We start from the raw sequence: 23,761 nt of genomic DNA, 5'->3' as shown, positions 1-23,761 counted from the left end.
TTAGAGGCCTTCAGTACCATGTTGCCAGTACTGGCACAAAATTTTAAACTAGCACCATGTGGTGACAGCAAGGGGATGTAATGAACAAGGGTTACTGCCCTTCATCTATATGATATAGAAGAAAAAGAAATTTTTTTTACTCTTTGGGATTTAGCATACTTCCTAATGTTAATGTGATCAGGATACATCTGAAGGAGAAAAAAACTTATCAATGGTTCCTCATCTCCCCTTATTTTCATCAAACATGCTGTTTCTATTATGAGGAAGTGGCTACACTGACCTGATACTTTTCAGAACAGTATCATTTATCCAATGTGCTGTAATTATTTGTTCCCGTTAAGTTCTTAATGCTCTCAATTTCTGACCCACTTGCAAAAATAATTCCAAGTTTCTTCCGAGGCTCAAATACCATATATACTCATTTATAATTCGAGTCAAACTGCAAGTGACAAAGATCCTGATCTGCTGTAGCAAAAGCGCCATCAGATCATGGTCTGTGTTGTTTGTTTTTCTACTGATTACTAGAAACAAACTGCATAGTCTTATAATAACTGAGTATATATGGTATATCTTAAGTTCATAAGCTACCACTGCAACATTGTTCACTTGACATCATTAATGCCCAGATTATGACATAAAAGTTGTAGATGACCATTCATATTCTACAGTTATTTATCCCCACCCATCTACCCTATAACATGGTGGGAAAGAAAATGAATATTCCTAACATGTGTGGAAAAGATAGAAAAATCTAACCTCAAAAAGTAAACATTTTTATATCACAGACTTGGCAATCTTTCCCCTAGCATAAATCTTATCCTTTGATCTCCATGGATAAAATAACACTCTAAGAAACTATGATGGCTTGCATTACGAATCTCCCCACTTTTTATCCGTTTCCTCACTGAAACACCAATTTAAACCCTATACTGTCCCATCCTCCGCTATGATGCAGGTGTCTTAAACAAAAACGTGTTTCATGTAGGTCTTACTGCTGTGTCTGTCTGTCTATCTGTATGTGTCTGTCCTTTCCAAATAATTTGAAGATGTAATAAAAATTAGTTGTGGTCACTTTTGGACTCCACTACTGGAACTTAGGATGGGTAATATGGCAGTACGTTTAAGGAGGTACTGAGTAACAGACAGCTGGATAGATGGACAGACGGACTGAGCTTATCACAATATGCCTGATGCCTTTTAAAAACACAAGAGATAATAACGACATCACATGGCTCTCTAACAAGTACATGTGACTGGTTGGTAAACGGAGTTTAATTTCATAAAAAGGACTATGGTAAATAATCCAGTTCAGCTGTCTAAGTCTATCCTAGTCGTGAAATTTAGAAAGCTCACAATGCTAATGAAGATTGTATTGCATGAGTTGTGTTATAATATGCAAAGGTGAGACAAACTACACATGAGATATTGTTATTTTTTCACACAGCCTAATTTTTCATACATCATCAATAAACATAATTATATTTATTTTCTGTCCAGTAATTTTTCATACGCAGAACTCTTTTTTTTATCACAAAATTGAAAATTGTGGATACTTGAGAAAATTATGCTTAATAATTCTGACTAACTGTATAATTTGAAGTCTTGCAATATTATATTGTTATTCACACACACACAAATATAAATAATTAAAAGTGTACGAAAAATTAAGGACAACAATATATGTGATGAGAAAAGATATAGATGGATACAGAGACAAATAATGGATAACAGGCAATGTTTAAAAGACTTTTATTTCACTTATAAAAGTAATATTCAGAATGCAAATGATAAAGTAGTTGAATGATGTTCCATGATTATTGTTAACCTGCTACAATATTTCTACATTTTCAATGAATCACTTACAACTGTTAGTACATACGCAAAGGTTGAAAACTTTAAAAGAAAATTCAAGAACATATATTCTACTGTAAAACAACTGCAACCACACTTATCAGGGTGAAAATGAACATATATGTGTACAGTTAAAAACTAAATTCTGTGTTAAAATGAAATATTTAAAAACTATACAATTATCAGCAAAAATAAACATTGTTAGTTTAAATGTTATTGTGAAGTGTGTTAAAATGGCCCATGTGTAACCAAGTACTAGCAATACTGTATGATATATATTAAATTCAATTACAAAAGGAATGGTACAATGCTTTTGCGACCTCTAGGGTAGTTGGAGAACTCTTTCTTGTAGTTCCTATGTTTGCCAAGGGCCCAGACAGCCATTTGATAGAAGCCAGCAATGGTAAATAGAGCAGCTGAAAAAGTACAAGAATGTACATCAGGTTTCACAGAATAAAGTGAAATATTAAATTAACAAATTAGCATTTTCACATTTCTCAGGTAAGTATCACCTGAATATGGTCACACTGCTTCCACAAATTAAGTCTCCTTTATGAGGCCAGTCTGTAATGAAGGACTCATTCTGATATTCTGTAATACTGCAAGTAGTGAAATACCATTTTTTTGATATACTACACTATCTTCCATAATGCTAGAAAACTGGACTAGCCCAAGTTCTGCAGACTTTAAATATATTTCACCCTAATCAGGCCCATCTAATACTGGAAGAACCTTGAATGGTGCCAATTAGGCCCATCTAATATTGGATGAACCTTGAATGGTGCCAATCAGGAACATCTAATACTGGATGGGCCTTGAATGGTGCCAATCAGGCCCATCTAATACTGAATGTACCTTGAATGGTTCCAATCAGGCCCATCTAATACTGGATGAACTTTGAATGGTGCCAATTAGGCCCATCTAATACTGGATGAACTTTGAATGGTGCCAATTAGGCCCATCTAATACTGGATGAACCTTGAATGGTGCCAATCAGGAACATCTAATACTGGATGAACCTTGAATAGTGCCAATCAGGCCCATCTAATACTGGATGAACTTTGAATGGTGCCAATTAGGCCCATCTAATACTGGATGAACTTTGAATGGTACCAATCAGGAACATCTAATACTGGATGAACCTTGAATGGTGCCAATCAGGAACATCTAATACTGGATGAATCTTGAATGGTGCCAATCAGGAACATCTAATACTGGATGGACCTTCAATGGTGCCAATCAGGAACATCTAATACTGAATGGACCTTGAATGGTGCCAATTAGGCCCATCTAATACTGGATGAACCTTGAATGGTGCCAATCAGGAACATCTAATACTGGATGGACCTTGAATGGTGCCAATCAGGCCCATCTAATACTGAATGGACCTTGAATGGATCAGGCCCATCTAATACTGGATGAACTTTGAATGGTGCCAATTAGGCCCATCTAATACTGGATGAACTTTGAATGGTGCCAATCAGGAACATCTAATACTGGATGAACCTTGAATGGTGCCGATCAGGAACATCTAATACTGGATGAACCTTGAATGGTGCCAATCAGGAACATCTAATACTGGATGGACCTTGAATGGTGCCAATCAGGAACATCTAATACTGGATGGACCTTGAATGGTGCCAATCAGGCCCATCTAATAATGGATGAACCTTGAATGGTGCCAATCAGGCCCATCTAATACTGGATGGACCTTGAATGGTGCCAATTAGGCCCATCTAATACTGGATGGACCTTGAATGGTGTCAATCAGGAACATCTAATACTGGATGAACCTTTAAATACTGACCACACTACAAAAAATGAAGATAAAAAAAGTGTTGGTGTGGCTTATGGAATATTCATTGTACTTTACAAATATTATCAAGAACAAAGTATACACCACACTCAAACCAGAGTATAAATTCATTTTTATTCATAGCCCAAATTTTGGCAGATTTTGTGATTGCTACAATAATTTCACATAACAATGCTGCTATAAAATACCCTTAAATGTCTGTATTAATACTGAATAGGAAACATCAAACAACAGACACATTACATGTAAAAACAACAAGAGTCCCTCGAAGGGACTGATGCTCTACTGGGTGAAAATAATTTCCAGGAATTTGAGACACGACCATTTCTGTCAATTGTTGAACTCTTTTCTGATATTCTTCAGCAAAAAGAAGATTTTGAAATTAGCTGCTGTGGTACACATACTGGATGTCAGTTTGGTACCATATTCATTTAGGACAAAGTGGACAACATTAAAAGTCATTTGGTGGAAACCACACATGAGAATGATCATCCATTCAAAGGGAGCAGTGCCAACAAGATATTTAAGACAGTCATCATGGCAGCCATACTGCATGTATGACTGGCACTATATAGGTGTCATAATAAGTCTATTGTTGAAAACCATATATTGATAAAGTATTATGAGTCTATGGTCTTAAACAGAGTAATAGAAAAAAGTTTTGTAAAATTCAACAAATAATTTTATTTCCTCAGAATACAAGATGAAAATTTAAAAAGAACTTACAGTAATGCAAATTAAATCCAAAAATAGTTCAAAAAGTTCTGTCACCAGTCCTAATGAATAAAGTTCTATTTAAATTTCAGCGGTGTTTGAAATAAGATACAATGCTGAAGGTGTTGATGTGCCTGTAGTGGCCAGTGATGTGGTCATGTCAGAAGTCTTTTGACCTGATAGAATTTTTCCATTCTAGAACATTCTGTTACTAAAATTACAATACTGAATGTGGTAAACATAAGGCAGACTAGGCATTTTTATGGAGGAATTCTAATATCCATGACCCAGACCATAATAAATATGTTTACTTCTACTGATAATGATCCTAATATTAAACCCACACTTCACTAAAAATATTAGCTAGTATGTATTAATTGCTTACCAAAATAAGAATTTCTGGTCAAGCAGACAATGAACTTGATTCTGGACAAGGTCAAGTACAAAATTTTATAACTTATAATCAAGGAGAAAAACTGACAAATATAAATTAAATATATATAACAACAGCCATCCATTTGGACAGGAGTGGAGATGACAACATTTTCAAGATATGACTTTCCATTTAGGAGTAGCAATAACAAATTTTCAAGATGGCTGCGCATCTGTCTCACTGTACATTAGATCAGCACCATTTTATAGACCAACAAAAAGTATTCTAGTGAAACCCCATATCAATATAACTTTCTGTCCAAGTGACATGATAAAAAAGATTTTTAAGATGGCTGCCATGGTGACCATACTGGATGCCACACTGGTCTCATCTTTATTTAGGACCAGCTAGACATTAAAGGAAATCAGGCAGTGAAAACTCTCAAGATGACTGTCATGGTGGCCATAATGGATAAAAGATTGGCACAATTTCATGAGAAGTCTTTTAGTGAGAACCCAAATAGGATGAACTATATATAATAAGAAGTCTTCTGGTGAAATCCCCATGTCAATATGACATTCTGCCCATTTAGAGTTATGGTAAGATTTCAAGATGGCCATAATTTGACATCGGATTAGCACCATTTTCCTTTAGAATGAACAAGACATCATATGAAGTCTTTTAGTGAGAACGCCATGTTGATATGACCCTCCATTCAGGGGAAGTAGCAATAGCAAGATTTTCAAAATGGCTGACATGGTGGCCATATTGGAAATCAGATCGGCACCATTTTCATTTAGGACCAACCAGACATCATAAGAAGTCTTTCAGTTAAACGACATGTTGTTATAAACATCCATTCAGGAGGATTAGCGATTTCAGATATTAGATGTGTGAGCATGACTATTTTCATTTCATACTACCTACACCATGGGATGAATGTGTGTATAAAGTTTCAGGGCAAATCTAGTAGTTTAGGAGTAATTATAAAACTAACTTGCTCTAATGGATGGACAACTGACATTGGACAACAGACCATCCCATAAGCTCTTCTGGTCTATGACTAGTAGAACATATTTCTATTGTATTAAGTCCAGTGTTTACTGATATAGAACCTTATAATGTGAATTGGGCATTATTGATACAATTTTTAAATGATCTAGAACTTAGAGAAGCTTGAATAAACCAATATACTGACAATATTTTTATCACTTGCCTAACAATGTTGGTAGAAAAAGTCATACAGGTTATATATCTGTTCAGCACCGATTATTTCACTAATGGGTCTAATTTTTTAGAATTTGATTCTACATACCTTTAGATGGCAAATATTCACTTTATTTATGCAACCATACTCCTTTGTAAGGTAATTATTTACATGCTCTCAGAAGTATATATGGCAAAATTAATGTTAAAGTACATGTACATTTTTGTACAAAATCGTCCTAAAGGTGTGATCCAGTACAATCCAGATTGAATGTCGTGCATTGTGATGTCATTACTCAATGCCTGCTATTCTTGATCCAGTTTAGTACATAGCCACCACTGTAAAAGTCCATAGCGATTGATAATTTTCGTCTGGAAGTTTCTTGATTAAATAGACTTTGGTTAAACAAAATTAGGATTAAAATTTAAAACAGCAAATTATATTTCAGATGAGTAAATGCACATACATGACCTGTATGACTTTTACCATAGGTGACGAGTTTGTTTGTTCAAAACTGGCAAGCATGAGTAAAGGAATCATAAAGACCTAGGATAAATGTAAATTTGTCTTTGGAATTTGGGTATAAAAAATACTTAAAAGATATTAAAATTTGGTTACAATAAAAAACTTTTGAAATGCTGTTTCAAAATTGAGAGCATCCTTGCCTAATCTGTATACAGAAACTGGAAGATGGGAACAAACCACACCTGGAAACAATGTCAATGAATAAAGGTTTCTTTTCTCAACTGCACTGGTTAGAGTATTCTAGGATGTATATATATGTCTATATTGGATGAATTTATGTGATCATATAACAAATACTTACCCCATATTAGTAAAGCATAATACAGGTCAGAATGATTTTCTTTGGTTTGAGACTGTAGTGGTAATAGATATGCATCCAATTATTAAGTTTCTCGACTCGAACTTAAACAAACCCAATAAATAAATAAATTCCATTTGTTGCAAATGGATGTAGAACTTATCAAGATGCGTCCACTTATCAAGTTTCATGATTCCAAGCAGGACAGTATGTACGTAACAGTCATCATTCCAAGCAGGACAGTATGCATGTAACAGTCATCATTCCAAGCAGGACAGTACGTACGTAACAGTCATCATTCCAAGCAGGACAGTATGTACGTAACAGTCATCATTCCAAGCAGGACAGTATGTACGTAACAGTCATCATTCCAAGCAGGACAGTATGTACGTAACAGTCATCATTCCAAGCAGGACAGTATGTACGTAACAGTCATCATTCCAAGCAGGACAGTATGTACGTAACAGTCATCATTCCAAGCAGGACAGTATGTATGTAACAGTCATCATTCCAAGCAGGACAGTATGTACGTAACAGTCATCATTCCAAGCAGGACAGTATATACGTAACAGTCATCATTCCAAGCAGGACAGTATGTACGTAACAGTCATCATTCCAAGCAGGACAGTATATACGTAACAGTTATCATTCCAAGCAGGACAGTATGTACGTAACAGTCATCATTCCAAGCAGGACAGTATATACGTAACAGTCATCATTCCAAGCAGGACAGTATGTATGTAACAGTCATCATTCCAAGCAGGACAGTATATACATAACATTCCCAGAAACTCATGAGGTCATGAGCTGCATACAAAAAACTTGATTTAGTTCAATGTTTCTAGCATGAACTAAATATGATAAACTTGTAACACAAAATTTAACCAAAGTCAATGAAGTATGAAAAAAAATCCAATACAGAGAATCCACTCTTTACCATCTGTTTTTCTGCTTGCATTAAAAATTATTTAATTAAATTATTATTATTATTACTACAGTGCACAGCTAAGACTATATTTGTAAGATAAGTATAAGACAGAATATCAATGTTTATAGTGTTACTTTGCATGTATGATGTACCCCATCTGTATCTGACTTGTACTATGTTTCATACACTTTAACAAAGCATTATAACCTTGACACTGCCATATGCAGTGTTGCTGCTGCTACTATCACCACAGGAAAAGTGATACCAATGTCCTTGCAGGCAAGCCCCAAAAATAGATTAAGTTTTAAAAACCTGGTAAACACTGTGTCATGATGGTGAAGCCAGTCCAGGACAGCACTTCATAGGTGTAATTTGGACAAGAAACCACCTTGAACAGCTGGGTGAATGGATTGCTGGTTGGATAAGGGATCTTTCTCTCCTTGGATCCTGAAGACAAAATGAAATTATGTAGAGTTTAATTATTTTTATCTCCATCTGAACCATACTACTGCTCATTAAAGCATTGGACTAACCAGACTCTCAGGTTAACATGCTGATATTAATCAAGTGAACTGAATAATTTCTATACAAGTAATACCACCAATTGAGTTTGATTGAGCTGGTTCTCAGGGCTGTTCCCTTTAAACATACATGGTACCCAGGGAAGGCAGTTTTAAAAAAATATATGCCAGGGTACTTTGATTTCACAGAGTTCATATCAAAATGATAAGAAAATTATAAATTGCATCTATGGGTGAGAACCCCACTTTAAAAGTGCCTTCCCTGGGTCCCATGTATGTTTTAATGGAACAGCCCTCACTAATCCTTGCCCTACGTCTGTTATTTGTCCCTAGTTTTTCCCCATCTGGTGACCCTCTATATCAAAGCAACCTTTTTTTAAAGGTTAATTTTGATGACAATGACCACTACACACAGCTCTGACTGTACTTTTCATAGCTAGAAAGTTAACACTTTTGCTGGACAAGATAACTCTGTATGTTATTTTCCCAGAACTATACAAGATAATATGAAAGACAAATTGGAGTCTTAGTTTCCATAATGAGAAAGTTTCAGTTCCATGCAATAAATTGTTTTCCATCCAGTTTTGCATATATCACTTCCATTTATCATTTCCTTTTATTTTTTTCCTTTGAAATGAAACAAATGGATTTATTTAAGTTGGATTATCTCGTTTTCAATGGTATCAAAGGGAGAGAACCATTATATTTGTATTTTGCCTTATAAGTGTGCTTTCATAAAATAGTAAATTCATTATATGTAAAAGACAGAATTGAATAAAATATTGAATTAAATACAAATATAGCTCCCACTGCAATAAATGTATAAAATTACTGCATATAATCTTGTCAGCAAATATTATTTCTTATTTTGTTTAATGCCATTAAAATTTGTACAGATACAACCACCAGTGAAAAATTCATCACATAATATGTTTGCTATAACAAAAACAATATCCCAGCTTGTATGGAGTTTCGAAGTCATCACATTATGTGTCTGCCAAGACAAATACAATATCACATCTTGTATGGAGTTTCAAAGTCATCACATCATATATTTGTCATGACAAAAACAATATCACAGCTTGGATGGAGATTAAACGTCATCACATTATATGTATGCCATGACAAAAACAATATCATGGCTTGTATGGAGTTCAAAAGTCACCACACCATTTGTCTGCCATGACAAAAACAATATCACGGCTTATATGGAACTTAAGTCATCACAAGATATGTATACCATGACAAAAATAATATCATGGCTTGTAAAGAGTTTAAAAAATTTGGCATAAAGAATATTATCCCGGATTATCATGTGGAATGTGCATTCAACCATGGAAAGTTAGTGGTGATATGAAAATAACTGATATTCAAATCCACTCATGAAATACATTGTGTTTTATTCAATTTATCATTAACTGCTCTGTAAATGTGTTTGTACTCTTTTTTTTATATAGCCAACATGCATTCATCATTTCATCTGCATTCACTCTGCATTCTGTGATTGTTTCACATGTCAAAAAGACCTTTTACAGGTCTCTATTATTTTCTGAAGTAAAACAGTTTTTTTTCTCTTCATAACACTCATTTGAGGTACATCAACTACATTGTGAATGCAGCCCTCTCAAGCTAACCAAAACATTCATCATCTCCCAAGCCAGGAAAACAAAAATATTTACCATGTCTTTTAGGTTGTTTTGCCAAAAAAGTGCTAAAATGTCATGTGTTTTCTTAGGGAGTAGACAGACTAGAGTGAATTGGTCTCTAACTACTGACACCAAATCCCATCAATTTTCAGTTACTACTGGAGTGGACATGCAAATTTTTCCAAAGATGTGACTGCATTGAGGGCCTGGGAGGGGGTGCCCATATTATAGCTGAATATATATTGCTGAGGGAACATATTTTACTTAAATAAATATTGGTTTCTTCATCATATTCATAACATGTTATGAGAATAGGTAAGCAGTATAAGGATTTACTTGGAGATGGCCCTGTCTATGGTCTCCCAAAGAATGTGAAGCAGCTTGTGTAAGATACAGGAGCAAGTTAGACATGAGTTGTGTGCATGGCTTTGGTTCAAAGAAAAATGTTTTGCATTTCAAATACAAGTAGCATAGCCTGCATGGTTACAAAACTGCTGAATGACCAGAAAAGGTAGCTATTTCATAATTCCCATCAGGATGAAATGACCCATCAAGATGAAAAGTCTCTGAATTGGCAACAATGTGTAAGTCTATTCTTGGGCTAGTTACTGTATGCTGAGTGGATAACCCATATAATATCCACAGTGACTCAGCCTGAGTGGAAATATTGTCTATTCTTTCTTAGAATGGTAAGAAAGAGCAAGTTCTCCCTTTTCTGATCAGCTCAGTCTACTTCATGTACCACTTCAGAGCCCCAACAGGGTACTGCAGACATACTTGGGACCAAGGGTCCAAAGAAGACAAGTGATTCAAGATAAAGGATCAACTCTTTACAAGTTGATGCCTTTTCTAAGCAATGAACTTGGACTGTCATGAGAGAACTGCAGATAGTCCGTGTCGACTGATATGGCATGTATATCATCCATTCTGCCTGCTGTAGATAAAGTGAAATGATACAGATCTTGTATGACAGGCAAGTCGCAGAGGCTCTAGACAGTGGTTCAATGGGTGTCTTGTTCAGCCATGTCAGAACCTAAGGTAGATTTCATTTCCAACAAAGGGACAAAGCCTATGGTCAAGTCAGGTCAAATTACATAGAAAGGTCTGATATGTCTTTGTTTTGGCCTATATCCTTACTTGATAGTAAATTTCATTTGAGACTGGGGAATGGTAGCCCTTGATTGTGATGGAAGCTAACATCTTCTCTTCAAATAGCGATAGAAGGAAGATTGCTATTTTTGATAGAGAGGATTTTAGATAGCAGAATCTTTACTTTTAGGTTTAAGTGGCTGTTGATCCATGATTTTTCCCAAGTGAGGAGAACAATGAAGATTAGTCAGTATTCCATTGCTTCCTGCAAGACTTGGCTAATCACAGGGTTTATGGGGAAAGGTAGCTGACCCATCATTTTTCCTGCTTGTGGGGATCACTGTTTGTCTGCCACCCAAATTCCCTTGTATTATGCAAAACTTGAACAACTGCAGGGATATGCAGAAAGGCATGTTTATCAAGAATGTCCCACAACATTGGCTGCCATGGTTTTCAGATATGTGGAACTTGTCATTTCACCTTGTCAGAAGGCTGTCTGCAATCGATAAACCTCAACAATAGATTCATCTCATGACCATGGGGGGAAAGGACCATGCAGCTTGGATTGGCTGGTTCAACAAATGGTGAATCTGCCAGGAACTCAGGCATGCATGGGGTATGGTGGATCTGACTATTTGTTGATGAGGACACCAACTGAGAAAATTGAACAGCAAGGCATTATCTATGGACTTGGTTCTACCTTGCTTACTTAAGTCATGGATGACAGCTGAGGTGACAGAAGGAATAAAAGCACCCTTATCAAATACCATCTCCTGTTGTGACTGAAAGACATGCAACACAACTTTCATCTCAAGGCTGTTGATATGGATGAATCACTCCTAAAAAGGCTCAAGCCCAGTCATAAGAAATAAGGACAAGAGGTGAGCACCATGGCCAGTTGTGCTGGTAGCTGTCTAGAATGTGATTTCTAGTGGTAAATCTTTCAGTAGACACCCTCTGTCAAATCAGGGAGGATGCCAGAGATGAGACCTGATACAGTCTAAAACTTTTGTCACCTGGGAAAAGTTTCAGATGCTACTAAGAAAGGAGGATAATCTGTAGAGGTCTCATGAACTGGTCATGCAGGGCAAGAGAGATTGTGGCAACACTGAGAAGACACAAGTGGGGTTTGATCATATTCTCCAAGCAAAGGACTGACACATGCCTGTCAACCACTTTTATATGTCACCCTTATTCATGAAGAGCCAAATCTGTATTATGTGGTCTAGTACTTATCCAAGTGCTGAAGGAACATCATATTAGGGGGATCTGGAGGTAGGAGTAAAATGGCTGCACTGAAGAGCGATAGGCATTCATCTAGCTCAATGATTCAGCCAGAATGAATTGAATCCACTGATTTTAAACTTTTTCCCTTGCTATAATTTGTTTTCCCCATAGGAATTTTACAATAAATCAGTATCACTTGCAAACACAGCAAAAACATAAAAAAAATTTGGGTTGACATATATAGAAGCCACCAAGGTGATCCTAAAGCACCATTCTAGGCAAGCAAACTCAAAACAAGGGGATTCTTAACTTCATGCCAATATGAATATAGAGCAGTAAAGGAATGATATAGGATATGTAATGGCTGACAAGGAATCCATGATGAAGCAATAGTCGAACAAGGGATTTAATGTCTTGCTTCAAAGAATGCTCACCATGCGGTTTCATCTATAATGTTTCCATTCCATACTGTGTTTTGGACTTTTCTCAGGGTATCCTTGCTGAACTCAGGTGCTCTAAAGTTTTGCTTGTGAGAGCTTCTAATCAAAGGCCTGGAGTAAGATCCCTGTGGGGTTATGCCGTGAAGATGCCCAAATGCACTTTTCAGAGGCATGTATTTCATTTTAGCTTGTGTTCCGAGTTATCAGGGTTTGGTCTCTTCCATTCTGTAGTGGTGTTGAAGGCTCTCCTAGGGGTGTCAGAAAAGGGCAGCACCAGCATGGTGCTGTTTTTAGTGAGTAGATTACTGGGAAAGGAAGCAGTGACAAAACTGGACATTCTCACCCCTTATTATGTCATGGGATGCATGGCACATGGTTGGCCTCTTCTGTGGTCTGTTCTTGGATATTATCCATTTAGAGGTTGCATTTCATATTGGCATGGTGAAAGTCTTGTAGCATGCACATGGATAGAAATGCATCTCTTACAAGAACTTGGGATTAAAGGATACAGTTATGAATTAATGGATGACGGATGACTTGTACTCATGAATATATCAACCATATGTCAGACTGATATGAAAATGTGACTCATTAGGGTTCTTGATGTAGAGAGTCAAGGCTATATTCAGGTAACATTTTCATTAAACATCTCTACATTTTGTCCTTAAATTGAAGATCTTTCTCAATGCCTGGTTAGTGACTGATTTTTTTTCACAGAATATTCAGCAGGTATCAAGGATTTAAACTCATAAAATAATGAAATACTAAAGTCTTGCCTTCTCTATAAAGAAATTTGGAAGATTTCCAAAAATTTAGGAATTCTTCAACTCCTCAAAATTACAAATGTTTTTATGTCTTAAATAAACTAAAATGTGATTCTGCATTGTTTACTTTTCTCTACTTTGACTAAAATATTTATATTGTTTGAAGTATTATGAGAAAAATAATGTATGTCTGTCTTGTAAAAAGTTGGGTACAAAATTGATAGGAGTCATTGTTACTGCAAGAAAGGCCTCAAATCTTAAGTTTTGAGGATGCCTCTAAAGCAGTGTAACATGTCAGTAACTCAAAAAAGAATAGAGAAAATGCTTCACAGATGGTTGGCCATTATTTTCTCTCTGCAAGATATCAAATGATATAAGAATTATGCGAGAGGTCATTGAAGAGCTGGAGGAGATAGAAGCCTGAAGATTAGTGCAATCAGTGCAATGAAATCTGGGTCTTTCTGGGACATCAGAACAAGAATCTGTATGTACCCTAACTTCCAAGAGTGAGGTAAAGAGGAAAACTCCTGTGAAGATAGCAGCTAGCAAAGATGGGTGTCAGGGTATAGTAAATAATGCTGGGACACGGTCATCACCATGTTGTCGCCAAAGGTCCAAGGCAGGAACCTAATGTCTAGAAATGAGGAGTAACTGTAGCTGGTACTGGGTTGTGATAGAAGCATAAATGGTGATGGATTAGTACTTCCATGGATCAGTCACCACACTGTGTGCAAGAATCCAGTGCTAGTTATGTTGGGTTCTAATGAGAGAGAATACTGGGTGCAAAGACCAGTCCTGGAAGCTGAAGGAATAGGTTGGGACTGTGCCAGAGCTATTTGTAATTGACATGGTCCATGGCTGATTGGTTGGTTGGTAAGGGTTTAATGCCATTTTCAGCATAAGATACATGGCAGTAGGTATATGTGGCTAAGGAAGAACATGGAAAAACCCAGAAAAAACAATCAACCCAGGGGAAGCTACTGGCAACCTTTCTCATTTAACCATAATTGCTGAGCCTGAGACTTCAACCCATGCAGACAGAGGTGAGAAGTCAGTGATCTATAAAGAAGAGCACCTTCTTCCACTCTGCCACCTCAGCTGGCTGGTATTTTATATCAAAGTCTGGTACTAGCTGCCACAGAAAAGACCACTGTAGCCAGACTCAAAGTGTGCCAGTGATGATGAAATGTCCATGACTGGTCCAACTGTACCACTCTACCATGTCTTTATATTGGAATGAAAGAATTTGCCACGATATCATGTTTTAGCTGTGGCAGTGGAGGTAACTGCAGGGCTGTAGCTTTGTGAGAAGCCAATGATAGCAAAGATTGCCAGTTTTCTTCTTTCTTAATGGGAGAGCTTTCACCAGCAAGCATTCTGTCTGCAGAATACTGATAATGGAGAAAATGATGGCAGCAACACTGATGGTGTATATATCCTTGAGTATCTTTCATAGCTCTCTCATTCACACAATTCAATTGATGTTTCCTCATAAAAACGTGCTGGCCACACAAAAGCACAAGTAGTAACTGATGAATGATATGATTTCTACCAAGCAAGCTGGTGACCTTATAGAATATCTGTTGCTAAAACAAAAGATGTGAATATCAATTTTTAGCTTGGAAAGACTGGTTTTGTGAGGTAGTAGATGTACTCCTAACATTTAATGACTGTGCAATGCATCTGAAGCATAAACATTCTGCTCATGTTCATCGACAATATCTTACATTCAACTAATCTAACGATGTTGTCACTGATATACAATTGTTGCACACTGAGTCTATTCAAAGAATGGACTGAGTGTGGTTTTACTAAGATGTGGGAACAAAATTCCATGTTATCTTGGCAGTGACAGTAATACTGTCCCATCTTAGCAAGAACATGGTCAATATAAAGAAAAATCAAAAATAGCCAGTAAAAATGCTACAACATGCTTGAAACTCAATTTCTGAGGGGAGGCAACTCTGACTATACCTGGAGGTCGCAGATTTCTTAGAGCCAAGTGAATGCTGAAGTTTCCCAGTTCGGCAAACTGAAATGGAAAACAAATGTAAAGACTAAGATGCTCTGTCCATATTACCATGTAAGTATATGCTAACAGTTTGCCAACATGTTAAAGATACAAGTTTCTCTAATCAGACTGTTCCTGCATGGGAAATTTTGTGATGTCAACTGTCATGATTTTACGGTGGCAATTACGCTGATATAATATTTATACTCAGAACTGAAAATTACATTGATAGATTTGCATACTGTTTGGGAGGAAATGGTTTAGTCAACTTTAACATTGTCAGACTTGTAAACTGAGTGATAAATACATAACTATTACACTCAGAAATCTGAATACTGTTTGAGTGATAACTGTATAGATAACATCTAAACTGAGAGATCAGAATAATGCTTGAGTTATAATTGTACAGCTAACTTTTTGGGAATGAAACTTCAAGGTAACATTCCTCAATTTTGATTACAATCACTATGAGTAAACAAGTGAAAGATGTTGCACTTTGTCAACTAAATTTAAAATAATCCTTTAAACAATGAAACCTGGAAAATCAATAAATTCATGAATACATTTATGGTAATGACTTTGATACAAATACTGCATAAACAGTACATCAATAATTCACAGGTCATGAATATGCCAAAAATTTCAGATTTTGTGAAATTATTTAGATGCTAAAATAATTTGATTTACATGGAATGTTCCGAAACCCTAAGTGCCTAATTTGAGAACACCCTATAGTGTTCTAGATTGCATATTTGGTTGTCTTCCTGGTATAACAAAGCTTTCCTCTTGATTAATTACCTTCGATAAGTTTTAAAAGTTTAAGTCATTCAAATTAGTAATGGCTTTTCCATGTTTTGCAGTCTTCAAATCTTACATTAGACAGTCAGCTTGTTTTCTTTAAGAAAACTTTAAAAGTACTGTAAGACTTAAATTTCCCTCAAAATTATATCATTTAGGTTTTGTCATTGTGTACAATGCAGAATCTTAATTTTTACTGAACAAAAATTTAATCAAACTCGCTCAAAAATTAAATACTGTTAAATCTGGATATTTGAAATTAGGGATGACTGTATGCACTTAATTTTTATATCTGCTTACAATGTGTGAAGTCTAGTATGATACAACTATTTTGTAAAGTTTTGATATTCACAGTTGTCTATTAGAGACAACAGCATATTATATCCGATAGTTACTTAAAGAAATAAAAGTGACAGAATCATAACAAGAAAATTAGGCAGTCACCCTAATCAATCATTATATTTATCAATAATTATTGGAAGAAAAAAAATGAAATTATGTCTTCACTCTTTCTTCAACAAATATGTCCTTATGATCTGAAAAGAAATGCCAGAAGGTTTGTGTATATATATATAAAATCCAGATTTCAGACTATGCCACCTGCCACAAGCAGCTTATGGCATGAATTCTTTTGGGACTCATTTCATACATTTTTAAAAATAAAAGGTCCACCATACGATGAAACTTACTGTAAATAGGGCCAGACCACCATATATCTGTACTGCTCCGAATGCTGTAACAAACAAAAACATATTCTGATATTTGTGATTTTTGGATTATCAGTGATTAAGATACATTGTCATTGCATCTTATGTCATTCTCAAAATTGTAGATGTGATCAAATTATCTAGCTAAAAATGCACACAACATAGAAACACTGACCATCTTGTCACTGAAAATAAAGTCACCCGAGAAACGAAAGACTGACAGACGGTTATAAACGTACATGCACAGCTGACCCAAACAAACAGCACAGTACAACCGATTTTAAAGAAAATCTGACAATAAAATTTAACCTGTTTTAGAGTCAGAACAATATAAAATCTTACTATACCTCATATATATATATATATATATATATATATATATACACACACACACATATATATACACACACACATACATACACACACATCTCTCCCTCTATAACTTGTGGCTGGATAACTCATGAACCTGCTTATAACATGTAATCAGAGATGGATCTAATTTCTAGAAAATTTCAAAAGAATTGGCCCCTATTTGTTGACTGTGAAGAAAATCATGATAAAAATTGGTAAATAAAACTTTGATATGTTGCTTGTTTAAAAAAATTTTTTTTATCACCAACATCACGATATTTGCATGTTTTAATAAAACTTTTCTAAGCTTTTAATTGAAATAATATTTTCTCAAGATACTGTAAATAATACAGGCAAAATAACATTGAATGAAAAATTCTGGAAAATGCTAACATGTGGCAACACTAAGAAATAAACATAAATTAAAGATGTCGTGTCAGGTGAAATTCTGGTTATATTCTTTTAATTTTGTTTTAATATGATCAGTAGAATCATGGTATGTTCTCTTCTATTCAAGCATGAAAAGACTCAATCAACCACAAAACTGATTTACACTAACACTTCTGTGAGGAAAAATTAACACATTATGGATCATTAAGGACTACTATTTTTATACTGGTATGCAACCCATAACATAATTCATGGATTTAAAATGTCAAGCATTAAAGATTTCTATGGATTTTATTACACAATGATAGACAAAATGTAAATTGTCAATTTATATGTTATATATTCCATAATATAACTGTATTTATTTTACACTGGTTTTGCCTTTATTTTCCAAAGCAATATATCAAATTTTACATGTTTTTCTTTTCCAAAGTGCAACTCCAACATGCTGACAAGTCATCGCTTAAAAGTTTCAATGTTATTTCTGAAACTTGATGTCTACCTGTTTTTTGGATAAAGAAATCTTTTTTAATTTTTAATGAACGACACCACCAGAATGTATCCAATTCAGTACAAAAAAAGAAGTGATGTAATACACTGTGTTCAGCTGTACACATAGGAAGTGTACTGAAATTGTCTGAAATACTGTTTTTAATGATCTTTTCAAGATTGTTTATCTGGAAATGAAAGGTATTTTACAATGGCAAACATAAAACTCCATCATAAAAAAAAGAAATTAGTAAGTTATTTTTTTACCAGATTGTGGAATTTCATTCAACAATGTAACCTGCTCCCCACTTTTCATCTCTCTATCTCTATCCCTTATATTTCAAAGGTCTCCCAGTAACCTGCACCCTCACTTATATTTTGGCTTATGTATTTGGACCACATTGTGCATGAGCTATCGAGGTATAATAGAGAAATTCATTTGCCTGTAACACATACTAGATCATGAAACAGTGCTAAACAAAATGAACAAGAGAGATGAATAAGTCTCACAGGATTCAAATTCAATTAGACAAAAAGGTTAATAAACCCAACAAATATTGCTTAAAAGATTTACAGCTTAACTAAAGTCATACATGTTATGTAGACATTTGCTACTGACTATTTCAACAATGGGTGTCATTTTTTGAGAATTTGATTTCACACACCTATAAATGATGACCTTTGTGCTCAATGTAGACCAGGTGTCTCAAACACATGGCCCATGGGCCACATATGTCCCACAAAACAATTGGTGTCACAAGGTGTCATCAAAATGCCCTCATGTGGCCCTCAGGGAGTGTTGAGTTTGAGACCCCCGAAGTAGACACAGATCAGCCTGCATAAGCAAATATCATGCAGGCAGCTGATCTAGGTCTGCTCTTTTGGGCAAGGTCCAATGGTAGACTTTCTTGTAGACCCTCCATATGCATTTAAAAATCCCATATAATTATAAAACAAAGATATCTAAATTCTTTATTTATCATAGTACAAGTTACTATTTAAGTGGAGAACAAAAAATCAATCCTTAATTTGAAATAAATATGGCAACAGTTCATAGCTATTGCAATTCCATCACAATAGTGTTTACAACTAGCACAATACTATCACATTAGTCCTAAGGCACCCAACAGTGACCAACATCCCATGGATATACACATAAATGTGGATACGGGTAATATGTGAAACCCATTCCACAGAATATGGAGGCAACAAATAAAAAAGCACAATAAATGCGTGCACTAAGTTCAGTTATCATGACTGTACCATACCTTTACCTCTCAGTGTGTAATTTGGGTGATTAACTTTACCATCCTCTTACCTGGGGGTGTATATACTGCATGACTGATTGAACCATCTTCTTACCTAGGGGTTTATATAGTGTGTGACAGATTGTACCATCCTCTTACCTGGAAGTGTATAATAGTGCATGACAAACTGTACCATCCTCTTACCTGGATGTGTATAATAGTGCATGATTGATTGTACTAACCTTTTACCTAGAGGAGTATCCAGAGCATGAATGATTGAACCAACCTCTTACTTATATAGTGCATGACTGATTGTATCATCCTCTGACCTAGGGATGTGTACAGTGGGTGACTGATTGTACCATCCTCTTACCTGGAAGTGTATAATAGTGCATGACAAACTGTACCATCCTCTTACCTGGATGTGTATAATAGTGCATGATTGATTGTACTAACCTTTTACCTAGAGGAGTATCCAGAGCATGAATGATTGTACCAACCTCTTACTTGTGGGTTTATATAGTGCATGACTGATTGTATCATCCTCTTACCTAGGGATGTGTATAGTGGGTGATTGATTGTACCATCCTCTTACCTGGAAGTGTATAATAATGCATGACAGACCGTACCATCTTCCTACCTAGGGGTTTATATATTGTGACAGATTGTACCATCCTCTTACCTGGAAGTGTATAATAATGCATGACAGAGTGTACCATTCTCTTACCTAGGGATGTGTATAGTGGGTGATTGATTGTACCATCCTCTTACCTGGGGGTGTACATAGTGCATGACAGATTGTATAATCCTCTTACTTGTGGGTGTGTATAGTGACTGATTGTACCATCCTCGTACTTGTGGGTGTGTATAACGGGTGACTGATTGTACCATCCTCTTACCTGGAAGTGTATAATAGTGCATGACAGATTGTACCATCCTCTTACCTAGGGATAGGTATAGTGGGTGATTGTTTGTACCATCCTCTTACCTGGGGGGTGTATAGTACATGACTGATTGTATCATCCTCTTACTTGTGGGTGTATATTGTGGGTGATTGATTGTACCATCCTCTTACCTGGGGGTGTATATAGTGGGTGATTGATTGTACCATCCTCTTACATGGAGGTGTGTATAGTGGGTTACTGATTGTACCATCCTCTTACCTGGGGGTGTATATAGTGCATGAGTGATTGTACCATCCTTGTACCTGTGGGTGTGTAAAATGAGTGACTGATTGTACTATTCTCTTACCTGGGGGTGTGTATAGTGGGTGATTGACGAAGTAAGCCACAAAAGCAGTGAAACCCCAGTAGTAGATGGAATTCTGATAAAGAAAAGAAATGGCACCTTGTTATATTCATCACTGTTAAAATGAAACTAGTAACTGATTGACAATCCATCTTTATAATTCTTTGCAGTTCTAGATAATAAACACACCTGAAAAATCCCCAAATCTAACATAACTATGTTTACTAACTCATTTTTTTATACCTTCAGATTTTCTTACTGTAACACTGGCAAAGGTGGCAGAGTACTATTGATCTAAACTTTATATAAAAAAGACAAGGTTATCACTCCAGACATTATTACATAACAAATCTCATACAGAGTTTTAGAAAGAGCAGTGTGCCATTCGAGCACTGGATAAACAATGCCTGACCGACAGATGGTGGCACATAGGTGGAGCTTGGGGATATGAAAACAAGTACATCTCTCACATATTAAAGCCATAAATGTAAAAAGTAGGTACCACATGCTGATAAAATAAATTCAACTAATAATGGCATAGCTGTCTGTCTTTTATTAGTTTCACTTTAGACAATTGTAACTGCAAGCGTTTAAACAAATTATAATGACATTTGATCAAAACCCAGTAGCACATGGCATCAGAGGATGTCTTACGAGGCCCCAATTTCACTGACAAAATTCTTAAAGCTAAGCACCGACTTGAAGACATTTGATTGTCAATTTTAAATTGGGCTTATATTTCTGACCACCACATCACTAAAATTAAGATCAGTTTTCAAGACAAGACTTAAGTTCTGTATGTGACATCCAGGATAATATTTTATGAATGTCTGAAATCAGTTACTAACAAAATCAAATATTTATCCATAACTAAAGTGATCCTGAAAATGAAATCTCGACCTTATTTATGACCAGTCTTCATTTGCTTAAGTTTTTATCAGTATTTTATTGGAACACCATTAAACCATATACATACACACATACGTACTGCGACAGAGCATAAAAAGGCAGAACAATTAAAAAAATAATCTACTGTTGTTGTTCTGTTTAAAAAATCATTGTTCTTCAAATCTGCTTCAGAAGTCATTATCATAGTTAACCATTAAAAGTCAGATTTCAGTGGGTGAGATTCCAGGCTGTGAGTAAACTGCAAGTGACCGCCAGTTTCACAAGCATAGTTCAAGCATCAACTACTATCTTGACTGGCCACTACAGATGAGGTCTCACATGAAAAGCATACTGCATGCAGTCCATTCATCTAATTTAAACATTCTACATATCCACATTACATACTTCAAGTGTTGTGGGTAGCCTACCACAATATACAATATTTACTCATTACCATTAATGAAGATGTTAAAGAATGAATAAACAATTATTCCAACTTCAAACTACACTCGTAATGAATGGGGCCTTCAAAGCAGGCTACAATATAGGATGGAAATCCTATCTATACTTAACCTATGTTAGTAAAGCAGAAAGTAAAGATCAGTAATCTTTGGTTTCAAGGATGAAACACTAACAGAGATCTGTCCAATTATCAAGTTTCATGATGGGAACATAAACCACACCCAATAAATCAACTTAAAACCTTTGACACAAAAGTCATTTAAACATTAAATGTTGGTCAAAAAGACCTTTATTGAGCAATAAGGGTTTATTACTTATCAAGATGCGTCCCTGAAAATCAATTTTATGATTCTAGCATGAACAGTGCCTGAGAATGAACATCACACACAAAGTTAACCTGAGCCAGTGAAGTGTAAAACATGGGTCATAATGATGACCTACTGAAATGATGGAGTTGTGCTCATCAAAGTTCATCCTCTGATCAAGATTCATATTTCTCAACAAGAATGCATAAAGCATGTAAAACTTATGGTCATGAGTAAATGCGAAAACTTAACCTAAGCCAGCAAAATGTGAAATGTAGGGCACGGCAACCATTTTAGTACAGGAATGATACTAAATGAGATTTACAGAATCACCAAGTTTAATGATTCAATTATGAACAGTGGAAACACAAAATTAAACTTAAGTCAGTGAAGCATGAAATAATGGTTCAGTGACCCACTTTTGTCATAAGACTATGATTCTCATCAGGGTGCCAAGAAACATGAGCTAAATGCAAAAACTTAACCAAAGCCAGTCAAATCTATAGCTCATTGTGACCTTTTTGTTGTAAAGGTGTCGTATACTCATCTCATCTAAGTATTCAAACAGGAACAGTATTCTAAAGTAAATTTAAAACACAAATATGGGACCTAAATCAATCAAGCACGAAACATCATCATGACTGTAGGTATAACAGTATGCATACAGGCTTTAGAAAAACCTATTCAATCATGAGATAAACTAAAAAACGTAACTTAAACCATTAAATTTGAAATGTAGAACACTGCAATCTTTTACTGTATGGGTGTGGTACTTACACAGATATATAATATCATCAGATTTTGATGATTCTAGCTTGAGAGAAATGTCTTGAAAGTTTATCTAGTCAGTGATGCATGAAATAAGCATCACTGTAGTTAGTCTGTATTTATGTATATGCATTTAACATGTGTGGTTGCCAACAATGATTTGGGGGTGCAGGTGGGGTGGGGCATAATGTCACATCTCTAAGAACTAACAATCAGTTGGGTAACAAAACATACCTTGAATATGTTTGTTATTGGCATAGTGGCATGTGAAAATCGATGAACAAATATTGTCTCCAACAATCTTTTGGCATAATGAAACGTCCAGCAAATAGCTGCTAAGCTGAAAAAAACAGAACCATTTTACATTGTTACAATATCTTCATTTCTTACATCAGGAAGAAAAGTGAAAAGTTAATATTTAAGAGTCTATGTGAGTATTTTTTCTTATTCAAAAATTATAAACACTTTACCTTAACCTTTTGATCTTTAGGGCTGGGTAACTGCAGAGATGCTGCCGGGATTTTATCTATAAGGGGAGGTGGATTTTCCCCTTGTCACCACCCAAAAAAGGATGGTAAAAAAAAAAGTGGGCCCAAAGGGGGTGGAGGAGAGTGAATGGCTATAGATTAATATTTACCAAACACTTAAATATAAATCTCTCTTTTTGCTTCACTCTGTTAGGGCTTTTTTCATATCAA

The 23,761-nt window shown here is 35.6% G+C and overlaps 1 protein-coding gene across 1 annotated transcript in view; it reads right to left on the bottom strand.

Moving 5' to 3' along the window:
• Nucleotides 1–1,733: 1,733 nt before the first annotated feature.
• The window catches only part of LOC149806766 (very-long-chain enoyl-CoA reductase-like), a 45,668-nt gene continuing 23,640 nt past the window's right edge, over nt 1,734–23,761 (bottom strand). The window contains exons 7-12 of the mRNA XM_089957266.1: nt 23,298–23,403; nt 20,644–20,716; nt 16,898–16,941; nt 15,374–15,431; nt 8,025–8,159; nt 1,734–2,267 (exon numbers count right to left, since the gene is read on the bottom strand). Of these exons, the coding sequence (XP_089813392.1) occupies nt 2,140–2,267; nt 8,025–8,159; nt 15,374–15,431; nt 16,898–16,941; nt 20,644–20,716; nt 23,298–23,403 (544 nt within the window). The 3' untranslated portion in view covers nt 1,734–2,139. The remainder of the gene's footprint in view (nt 2,268–8,024; nt 8,160–15,373; nt 15,432–16,897; nt 16,942–20,643; nt 20,717–23,297; nt 23,404–23,761) is intronic.

The sequence above is a fragment of the Sinohyriopsis cumingii genome, chromosome 1 (genome assembly GCF_028554795.1).
Source record: "Sinohyriopsis cumingii isolate HCF-2022 chromosome 1, ASM2855479v2, whole genome shotgun sequence".
Lineage (NCBI taxonomy): Eukaryota > Metazoa > Mollusca > Bivalvia > Unionida > Unionidae > Sinohyriopsis > Sinohyriopsis cumingii.
The sequence above is the reverse complement of the archived record's forward strand: the minus strand, read 5'-3'. Positions and strand labels throughout refer to the sequence as shown.